This window comes from Tauraco erythrolophus, chromosome 5 (assembly GCF_009769465.1).
Source record: "Tauraco erythrolophus isolate bTauEry1 chromosome 5, bTauEry1.pri, whole genome shotgun sequence".
NCBI classification, from domain to species: domain Eukaryota; kingdom Metazoa; phylum Chordata; class Aves; order Musophagiformes; family Musophagidae; genus Tauraco; species Tauraco erythrolophus.
This window is the reverse complement of record NC_141469.1, coordinates 65,942,663-65,953,713: the sequence shown is the minus strand read 5'-3', so window position 1 is coordinate 65,953,713 and position 11,051 is coordinate 65,942,663. Positions and strand designations below refer to the sequence as shown.

At 45.7% G+C, this 11,051-nt stretch overlaps 1 protein-coding gene across 1 annotated transcript in view; it reads left to right on the top strand.

The window, feature by feature from the left end:
* The first annotated feature begins 767 nt into the window (after positions 1-767).
* The window catches only part of CPE (carboxypeptidase E), a 58,885-nt gene continuing 48,601 nt past the window's right edge, over positions 768-11,051 (top strand). The window contains exon 1 of the mRNA XM_086611759.1: positions 768-1,044. Coding sequence (XP_086467885.1) covers positions 768-1,044 — 277 coding nt within the window. The remainder of the gene's footprint in view (positions 1,045-11,051) is intronic.

The window sequence follows — 11,051 nt, the reverse complement described above, 5'->3', positions numbered from 1 at the left end:
TAGCCTTTTGCTTTTATCAGTTCTCCTTTACAGGCTGTTTTGGCGTAGTCTGAGCACCTATGCCTATAAAAACAGGTCGAGAAGACAGATGGCTTCAGAAGGCCTGTAGTATCTGCGGTCTAGAAGAGACTGTGATTTATTAGTATGTTGTGAATGGTTCCTCACAAGAGCATTCCCATTGAACATAATGGGATGTGCTCTCTAAGTGAGTATTCTCGCTAACAGAAAGGAAGCCTTGCTTTATCTGCTTTCTGTGACGCAGCGCAGCTACCTTGTAGATGGAGATACTTTATAGTTTTCCCTGTGAGGGCAATCAAATACATTTGTGTTATTCTGCAATGGTACTGTTCGAATCTTTCACGGAGCACTCTGCCTGTTCATGTAGGGTTTCGCCAGTGGGTTCACTCGGTGGGACTGCACAAATGCCGTGCGAAGAAGAAGTATTTCACCAAATAAAATAATAATTAAAAAAAAAAGCAACGTAGAAACCGTGCCGCGGGCTTCTTCCACAGCTTTTCTCCACCTGGACACCGAGATCAGTCGATGACAACAACGTCAGCGGCTTCCGCCCGCACCTACCGGCTCCGCGTCCACCCCGCCGCCCTCCGCGGGGAGCTCTCGCTCCTCCCGCCGCGGCCCGCGGGGACGGGCGGAGCGGCCGGTCCCTCCCCTCCGCCTCCGCCTTCGCCCGCCCCCCGCTCCCTCCCTCCTTCCCTCCCTCCCTCCGGCCGGGGCCGGCGGCAGCTGGGCGGCCGCAGGCGGGCGGGATGGCGGCGCGGGTGCGGGTGCTGCTGGCGCTCTGCGGGGTGCTCGCTGCCTGCCGGGCGGCGGAGCCGGCGGCGGGTGCCAGCCGGCGGCGGCGGCTGAGCTCCGAGGAGGGCATCTCCTTCGAGTACCACCGCTACGCCGAGCTGCGGGAGGCGCTGGTGGCCGTCTGGCTGCAGTGCCCCGCCATCAGCAGAATCTACACGGTGGGGCGCAGCGCCGAGGGCCGAGAGCTGCTGGTCATCGAGGTCTCCGACCGCCCCGGCGAGCATGAGCCCGGTAAGGGGGGCGGTGGCGGCGGCGGGGCGGGCGGCCCCCGGCGATGCCCGCACCTGGCGGCAGGTAGCGGCGGAGTGGGGCTGCTGCTGCATTGGGCGCGGGGGCCGGCGGCAGCGGGCGGTCGCTGTCCCTAAGTTACTCGCTCTAGTAGCGGCACCGGCTGTCAGCGGTCGCCTGCGCTCAGCGCAAGGCGTCCTTGCGCCGCTGTCGTTGGATGTAGCGCCCTGGTAGGGAGAGAAACGCGCTGAAACCGCTGTGAAACGCCCGAAGATGCAGCAGCGGTAGGGAGGGAGCTCCCCTTCCCTTCCCTCCGCTCCGCAGGGAAGCCCCTGGCGCGGATGTGCGGACGGGGACGGCGTTGGCCTCCCCGCGGCCCGGCCCGGAGCGACGGGTGCGGAGCGAAGCGGCAGGTGCGAGTGTGCCGGTGCGGCCGCCGCACGCCGCTGCGCAGGTGTCCCGGGGTGCGGGGTTGTGTGTCCCTGCGTGCGAGGCGTTTTTTCGAAACGGGGATGTGATTGACGCTCTGCGCTTGTTTTGCGCCTCGGAGGGTGCGTTTTTCATCGTTTCCAGTTTCAGGACTGGTAGTACCGCTTAGGTCTGTATGCGAAGAGGCTTAGTCTTGAAAGCAGCTCGCTACCTGAGGCCCCACCATAAGCCGCCTGCAGTCGCGGCTTCACATTTCTCTTGGCAGGTTACAGAACAGGCCTGCAAGCCCATGATTTTTAGGTGGAGATGTGGATTCTGTGGGTCTCTGGGGATTTGGTCTGCACAAATAGTGCTTAATATTCCACTTTACGACCTGAATATAACATTGCTTTGCATCCTCGAGGGACTTACGTTTTTACTGACTGCTCTAGGGCTACTGATCAAACTTAGAGGTCATAGGATATTGAACGTGAGGAAGGCAGGGTAGCAAAGCATTGTCTTGAAATGAAAAATGGAGGAATTGCCGTGAAATTTGAAAAATTTTTTCGTGGTTTCTTGCCATATTGATATGAAGGGTGATCCTGAAGCTAAGAATTAATTTATTGCCGCTATGTTATTTGCACGCTAGAATGGTACGCAACTGTTATTGTGACTTGCATGACTGTCAGGGGACAGTTGCTACAGCTCATTTATTTGCCACTTCTGTCGAGCCAGCTGAAACAGGGACAAAAAGAGCACTCTGTGCAGTCTGAGATGGGGCCGTGGCTCTTGTAGAGACATGGTGCTTTTCCTGATGGTGTCAGTGATGGGAGAAAGGGTTTGTCATTGAGCCCAAGCAAAACAGAACCCAACTTTCTATCAATGGGTGATAACAAACCACAGAAAAGAAAATTTCGTATGGATAGCACTCACATATAAGCCACAGTGAATGTCAAGCGTTTCCTAGAACATGCTCAGTCCCTCACAAAGGGAGCCCTATAGAAGAAAATGCCACATGTTGTAATGTCCAAATCACATGTCTGGGAATGTGATGAGTCCTGGCAATCTGTAGTGGTGGATGCTGAAAATGCTGGATTTTGCAGAGGATTAACCAGGGTTTGAACCAGAGCAAATTCATTGCTTTTTTTTTTTCTTTTTTTTTAATCCTCAGTTTCTTTCTGTGAGGTACTGAGCATTTCTCACAAAGTGGAGAGCTGCTGCAGCTTTTGCTATCTGCAGTGACACATAACAGAAACTCAGAATCTTTTTAGGAAGGGCAATGAGCCAGACCCAATGCCTAATTATGGCTATGCTCCTTGAAATAATTGTAAAGACACTGCTAACATCCCTGCTTCTTTGTTACAGAGCCCAAGCACCTCAATATTATGTTAATGGCTGCATTCGAGGTGTTTTCTTCTTAATAACGTGCCATTTCTTCTACTGTGTAGTAAAAGGTAGCACTGTTTGTTTTTCTATGTGAGCTTTTTTAAGCTGTGCAGTAAAAGAAGTGGAGCCTTGTACCAGCCTTGGCAGGAAATACAAGGCTGGTTCTGCTGCGCCTACCTGAGGGGGCTCCTTGCTCGCTCTGAGCATCCATGCTGGATTCCCAGGGCAACAGCAGCAATAAGGATATTTTATGTGATTAAAGCTTGCAGGATCAGGACCTCATTTATCATTACCTATCGTTAAAAAAAAAATATGACAGATTCACACACACACACACACAGAGCTATTTCTTCTTTTTTCATGACAGGCTAAGAAGTTGTTATTCCTGAACCTAACCTGTTCATAACAAGATGTCCTGAGAGTTGCGGAGCTTATTTAAAAATATATATAAGTATAAATGAAATACATGCTGTGACTCACAGGTTTACAGTCTGTAGAGAGCTCATGTTTCTAGAAGCCTGGTGAGTATGCAGGGATGGTACCTGAATTATCTAATGAGCTGCTGTGAAAACAAAAAAAATGTTTCTGTTCACTTAGTGAGCAAGTTGATGACAAAATAAATCAGGAAAGTGTCAGCAGAGCATCAATAATGACACTTTGTACTGAGTAAAGAGGCTTTGTACTGCACATACATGCATACGTTGCGTAATCACGCATAATGCATGGCCATGCAGCATTGTGTGAATGCATTTGATCGTATGTAAGCATATAAATCAATTTTAATTTTAGAATATCAGCTATTTTGGAAAATGAATTTGTAATATATGTGCAAAATTTGAAAAAACTGCATGAGAAAAATAGACAAATTTTAGACACGTGCTTTAGACTTCCAAAGCAACTGGAACAAATCCTTAGTGAAGGAAGAAACTGGAACGAATGGTTAAGGCCTCATCTTTTGCTGGACTAAATATGCATTATGATTTTTATTAAGTCTTGCTACTGCATTGGAAACCAGAATGACTCCATATGAGCCAGTCTGATTTCTTGTATAAGCACATAAAGTGTCTTGGCAAATCTCAGAAATGCGGATTAGTCATTGGGAAAGATGAGCGCGGCCTTTGCTGAGCTCTTCCCAGGAACGTGCTAAATGCCAGAAGTGTGCGAATGCCTGAAGTTTCTGATCCTACAGTAAATACTCGGAGAATGTGCTGCCTTCTCTGCAAACTTGAACGCCACGCCACCTGTGTTTCCCTTCTGGTTCATGCCAGAGTTTGTTCTAATATTTCGCCATTTTGTCTTTTTTTTGTGGCAGCAGTTTCTTTAGGCTGATGCTGTTCCTGTATAGGAGATGAGAGCCTGCAATTGCTGATGGAAGAGAAGCCCTTGAATAAGGAGAAGCAAAACCTGGAGCTGAAGATATTTGAACTTTAATGAACAGTTTTGTCCTGAGGCAGCTGTTCCCTGCAGACAAACCTCTCTTTGAGTTGGTGGGACTAGAAGGTTAAGGCAGAGTAAGACTTGAATGAGGCTGTGTCAGCGGTTAGGTTTAGAAGATGTTGTAAGAACCTAGACTGGAAGTGATCAAAATGTTTTGCAGTGACTTTGATTATGTGAGAAAATACAATTTTTTCCCTCGTACTTGCCAAAAATTGGCAAAGTTGACGGATGGCGAGGTGAGATAAAGTGAGGAGAAAGAGATTGTGGGAAGTTGATGACGCACCAAGGGGAAACAAAAGACAGTTGACAGTAAAACACAGATGATTTCTTGGACAAAATAAACAATATTTTGCCTTAATTCAAGTGCAGGAGAATACAGACTACTCCTGAGAGAGGAAATAGTCTCTCAGTTTGGATATCTGATGTTCTGTTGAACAAACACCCAATGGATGCTTATCTATTGAGGCTTTTTTAAATTACCATAACTAAGCTTATTTGAGGCATTAGTTTGTATTCTTTAATAGCAGTGAAATACATTTAGAATTGATTAATGCCAAAAGCAGTTCCTCCACCGTTAATGTTCAGCCGCTTGTTTAGGCATGCTGCCACTTCTGGCTCATTTGTGCCATTGATTTCGGTGGTGCAAGATCAGTGCCCTCTGTGAAAATGAAACATTTTGACACTTTCAAAATTGCTAGGTTGTTGGTTTTTTTTTTTTCTTTACATGCAAAAATCGCAGATAAAAGTTTCTGTCAACTCTTAGGTTTTATTTATAAACTACTAAAATTTTATAGTGGTTTTTTTCAGTGTTTGGTTTGTGCAGAAACCCTCAAAGTAGGGCTTATTAATTGCCTGGTTATGTGTGTTACAGACACAGGCTCTGAAAATTACTTTGGCATCAAACAGAGGGGAGAGTGGATGGATAAAAATACAGATTTTGTGACAACAAAATTGTTTACAAATCTGTGACTTTTAAGTCAAATTGTTCATGCTAGAGAAAAGCAAACAGAAATCCTGAAAATATCAGGATAACAGCATTTTGGAAACAAAATGTTTAATGTTTTTTCAAAACAGCGTTTAACTTAGAAGAGTTTTTAAATTTTAATGGTTTTATTGTTCATCCTTCCTCCCATGGGCATCTCTAAAAATACTTCGAATAGAAGGAAAATGTTTATTTGTAGTTGAGCGAGACTTCTGATTCTCTATAAAGTGGCGTACTTTGGACTTTCCAGTTTCGAACAGCGAGGCACCGTTGTGAGCCGGTGAGGCAGGAGCACACCGCGGGCAGGGTCTGCGGCACAGTTGTGACTCGGAGTGTTTGCAGGACCCCGCGGGTGTGACTTCAGCCGATTTTTACGAGGTGCAGCTCGGCTGCATTAATCCTGGGACCCGTCATTTTGTCAAAGAGCCCACTTGGCACGGCGAGGAAACGGGCTGGGTGGGTCAGTGCTGGCGCTGAGCCCATATAAGCTGCTTGGCTTCCCGAATCGCAGCTCCTGTCCTGGCCCCCCCAGGGTCACCCAGCCTTAGGCTCTCAGTGTCTCACGCTCCAGCCCTGCAGCACCAGAGCCGTTTCCTCCTGCAAAATAATTAAAGGATGAGCAAAAGAGAAGCAAAAATCATGCCTCTACTGTATATTAATGAATGGGGAAATCCAAGATCTCTGCACTAATACAGAAACTGTACCAAAGTGCTCCCTCATTTGACTGCAGCACCAGCCACCTGAGCAAATACTTTCTGTGACAAGAAATTGTGATAGCAGGTTGCCCGGAGAAGTTGTAGATGTCCCATCCCTGGAGTGTTCAAGGCCAGGTTGGATAAGGCTTTGAACAACCTGGTGTAGTGGAGGGTGTCCCTGCCCATGGCAGGGGGGTTGGAACTAGGTGATCTTTAAGGTCCCTTCCAACCCTCATCATTCTATGATTCTATAAGAAAACCCAACAAATTCACAGGAAAAAAAGCGTTGCTCATAATGTTTGTATTTCACTGTTGCACAAAAGCCCGTTTTTAAATATTTTTTAAATGATTGGATTTAAGTGATTGTGCAGCTATCCCAGAGCACCGTGAGTAAGTGCTACTCTTTGAAAAACAGTAGCAGCAAGGAGAAAGAGAAGTGTAGGAGGCTGCCGTGATTCCAGCCCGGTGTGGGCAGGAACCCACTGTGCCGCCTTAGCACGGTGGCCCGGGAGAGGGGAGACGCCGCTCGATGTCACCCCTGGGTCTTTTGGGCTGCCCCGCTTCGGAGGTGCGAGGCAGGGCATTTCAGCAGCGGTGATGCTGGGAAGCATGCAGCTCGTCTCCTGGTTACGGTGATGTCATCAGATGCGGCCGTTCTAATTTTATCGCTTAAAATTAATTGCACTTGATTTTGTAAAGCAGCTGTTCCTTACGCTTGGAATTTGCAAGTAAAAATCTCATGAGCTCTTTGATGGGCCCTATTAATATTTCCCAATTTTTGCAGAGCATTAATACAAATGGTACACGGCAGGAGCTTGTTATTAAATCTAGATATTAGAGAGCAAACCTGATTTTTGCATGCTTGAGGTTTAAGCAAACGTCGTTTTTTAGCAATGGCCGCTTGTTTATTGTTCCCTTTTTGAAGGGAGATGTTGAATATTCAGAGTTACTCGCCGGTAAATGCGAGTGCACGTTCCTCCAGCTGCGTTGCATAAAGGTAGAGGCTGTAAGTGGGTGGATATAAGCAAAACACTTTCTATCTGGAGTCCGGCAGATGCCGTGCTGACCGCATGATGCTGTCACGTTTTTCTACCAGCTGCGGTTCAGCATCTCTCCTTCTCTCACGGTTTGTGTTTGTAATCCTCTTTAAAGGTGAGCTGCTCTGGGGGCAGCAGGGCGACGAGCACCCACAGCGCCCAGCCGAGAGTGTGAGCTGGTGTCTCTGCAGGGAGGTGTAGAATAAAATGCAGGATAAAATGTGGTTGGACCTATTATTCACGTAGCCTTCTGCAGTCAGATTTTTCTTTCCTTTGTGCGTCAGGGAGCAGATTTTTCTTTCAGAGCGTGCAAGGACGTTCTGGCGTTCCCATGGAACACCACAGGAGATGTGCTGCCGTCTCGCCTTCTGGGAGTGCACATCTGGGGCTGGCCGTACCTCGCTCACTCTGCAGAAGACTGAGAGGCTGTAATTAACTTCCCAGCGAAATCCCTTATGGGCTGTAGTGCCACTTTGGGTAGTCCCCCTGGAGTCTCCCAGCCAGAGTTTGGCCTGAGGTAGTCTCTGGCAGCGTGATTTTAATGCTGCCTGCGCTCACAGCGGGATGTCCAGTGTCTTTCGCAGGATCTGTAGGCTGCACAGGTCTCGAGAGGGCTGTACAATTTGCTGGCTGTAAGATGGGCAGCTGTACGTGCTGAGTGAGTTTCTTAAAAGCCTCTCTTTTATTTTTGAGAGCCTGGAATAACTTCCTATTTTTTTTAGAATATGCTTAGTAACACTCAGTTTTCTGAAAATAGGTTTTTCTTCCTTAATATTTTCTTTTGTAAATATATAATATTTCTGAATTCATCCTACCTTCCTATCTGTTTTAATGTTTAGCTAAAAAGAGAGGAGTAGAATACCAAGAGGAAAATATGCTCACAAAACTGGCGCAAGTCAAGGAGATGTAGGCACATCTATAGATCACACTTGCAGCTCGTTGTTAATGCCATTCACGTTCCCATTGAAGTCAATGAAAATTCACAGCAAGTGTGGTTAGGCAGCTGTGCCAGGCAGTCTCTGCAGTTTCCTAGAGATACAATACCCTTACTCCAAATTGGCTCACCAGCTGAGGTATTTAAAGACTTTTGTTTTTTGTTAGACCATTTAAAAAAGGGTTAAGAGAGGCTGTGTGCGACCTGCGACAACGGTGTAGATCCCAGCTGCTGCGTCTCCAATGTTTCTCTTTTATTTGCTGGAATAACACAAAGGGCAACCAAGCTGTAGTAAAAAGGGCTGTAGTTGTTAAGAGTAAACATGGCTCTACAGAAGGCCATGTTGTTTTATTTTTCAAGCTTAAAATTAGTCTGAGTATGCAGAGCAGTCAGAGTTTATAGGTCTGACCCAGACTGCTTTGACAATCCCACTCCCTTTGAAAGAGTCGATTGCTTTAATTTCTTTTAAAGAGAAGAGTTGTCGTCACCTCCCACATCTGCAGAATGCCTTAACGGTTTCCAATGAAAACAGGAGGTGAGCCTGTTTTCTTGTTGGTTGGGATTAAAGGGATGTTTTATTATGGTGACATGAACTTGAACTCCAGACAATTAATGAGAAGTGTATAAAGCACCGTGATTTCCTAAGATTTCGTGAAACATTTTGTTCAAGGCAGTAAATTGTAATCAGGTGATTTATCAAAAAATGACCTTCCTGTTATATTAATTCTTAATTTACTTTATTCAGGAGAAACTGTTTATTTTTCTATAATTTAGTGATCAATATCTCAAGCCTTTAAATTACACAGAGGGGAAACATTGCAAGACAGGCCTTCCTGTTTCATAGTAAACACAAATTTTTGGTTGTAGCAATGGAGTTGCTACTAGGCTCAGCCAATAATTTAGTATTAAAACTAATTTAGAATTAATTCTGTGTTCATTCCACCTAATTTTTGTTTTCAAATGTGTTACGTGTTTTAGAAGCCTACATGCTATAATCTCTTTGCCAATTAGCAGGTAGACCTCTTGGTTGGGCTGCAGCGCCCACTGAAGACATCTGTTTTCTCTACTGACTATAGGACGAGCCGACATTTGGCAGGCTTCTGACTTAGGAACACACACAAGAGCTTATGGTCAAGACCTGATGAGTCCCAGCCTTTGTGTGGCATCATCTAAAGTTTCTTGTTGTGCTTTGTATGCTTGCTTTGTGAAACATGTTATTTATGAACCCTATCTGATCTTTTCTCAGCAGATTAATTTATATTGTTAAGTCTTCATACCCATTTAATTCATGTTCCTCCTAAACAAGAAGTCATATGTCATGTTTTTTGTTGGTATACGTTTTCTTTTTAAACGAAAGTCTCATAAATGTAGTATCACAGACTCTTGCTTATTTTTTTCCCATAGAGTTGGGAATTAAACAGGAAAGAAGGTTGGTAGCTGAATTCTCTTAAAATGTTGTGTAATCAAGGAAAAAGTGAAAACTGCGGTGTGTACTTTAAGGCTTCTGGGTCAGTTAATTAAAATAATGGGTACAATTGGGAGCAGTGGAGCAAAGGGTGTATACGTCAGATACTTCTGCTATGAAGACAGGCTGAGAGAGTTGGGGCTGAGAGAGTTGGAGCTGTTCAGCCTGGAGAAGAGAAGGCTCCGGGGTGATCTTATAGCAGCTTTCCAGTACCTAAAGGGGGCCTGCAGGAAAGCTGGAGAGGGACTTTTTACAAGGGTGTGTAGTGATAGGACAACGGGCAATGGATTTAAACTGAAAGAGGGCAGATTTAGGTTAGATATAAGAAAGAAATTCTTTACACTGAGGTACTGGAACAGGTTTCCCAGAGAAGTTGTGGATGCCTCATCCCTGGAGGTGTTCAAGGCCAGGTTGGATGAGGCTTTGGGCAACCTGGTGTAGTGGAGGATTTCCCTGCCCCTGGCAGGGGGATTGGAACTAGATGATCTTTGAGGTCCCTTCCAACCCTAACCATTCTATGATTCTATGATTCATTTTGGAGTAAGTCGCAAATCAAAAGCCAGGGTTCAGTGGATTCAGTGGGGACAGAATGTTATGTGGGAAGCTTACTGTCTTGTATGCTGAAGCTAAATGAAGATACCAGGGGTCTTTGTAATTAAAAGGTTGAGAAAAAAGTAATCCTTGTCAGTAAAATGGTATCAGGGTAGGGAGATTTGATTTGCAGTGTGACTCTGAATGAATCTGAGCTCTTTTGGCTGCCATAGGTCTGCATGTGTTATCTCAGGTTTAAGGCTGAGAGCTGGTGCTGTGTGGGGAGTGGGTTAGGAGCTCTGCAGAACAACAGTGCTGGAGAAAACCGCCTGACTTGCTGGAATTTGAGATTTTGGAATCGGAGTGCTGCCATATTGTGAAGAAATGATAGTATGTACCGTGACATGATAGCTGCCCTGTGGTGCTGAGGTTGTTGCCTTGCTTACTCCTTTGAGGTGTACTGTTGGGCATGAGGGCACTAGACTAAAAGTGCAGTATTGGTCCATAGTGCCCTTCATTTGGAGTGGTGGTCTCTTGCAGTGCGCTAATGTCATGCTGGCTGAATCAGCACCTGACACATCCCGTGACAGCAGCAGGTAACAGGGTGGTGGTCAGAGGGGTTTGGTTCAGTATGAAGGCATATGTTAGAAATGTGTATGTGGAGCTACAGTGGTCAGGTAAGAGAGAATCTTGAATCATAAACACTTGGTTAGTAGTCCTAAGGCAGTCACCATTGGTTTTTAATTAATTCTTTTTCCTAAGTGAGACATTTATAACTGTATAAGCTAGTAGCTGCTTCCTGGTAGTTATTCATATTGAATTATGAGCAAAGCCTGACATCCTTGTTTACTCAAAAATTAAGTCCCATGGAGCAAGCTGAGATAGTCTTTTTTTTGTATGGAGCTGTTTGTGACCATTCAGCATCAGCTGCCGGATTTACAACCAAAGAAAGAGACTACACTGGTTGCAGAGCCTGCATACAGTGAGAACTGCCATCATATGCTGTTTTGAATACTTATCCTTAGGTGTGGATCTGCCTTAAAGCCAAGTGGAAAGAGTTGTTTGATCAGGTGGGACATCCAGCTGGCCAAGGCTTAATGAGCTGTTTTCTTGGCAAGGGCATCCTTGCTGGTAT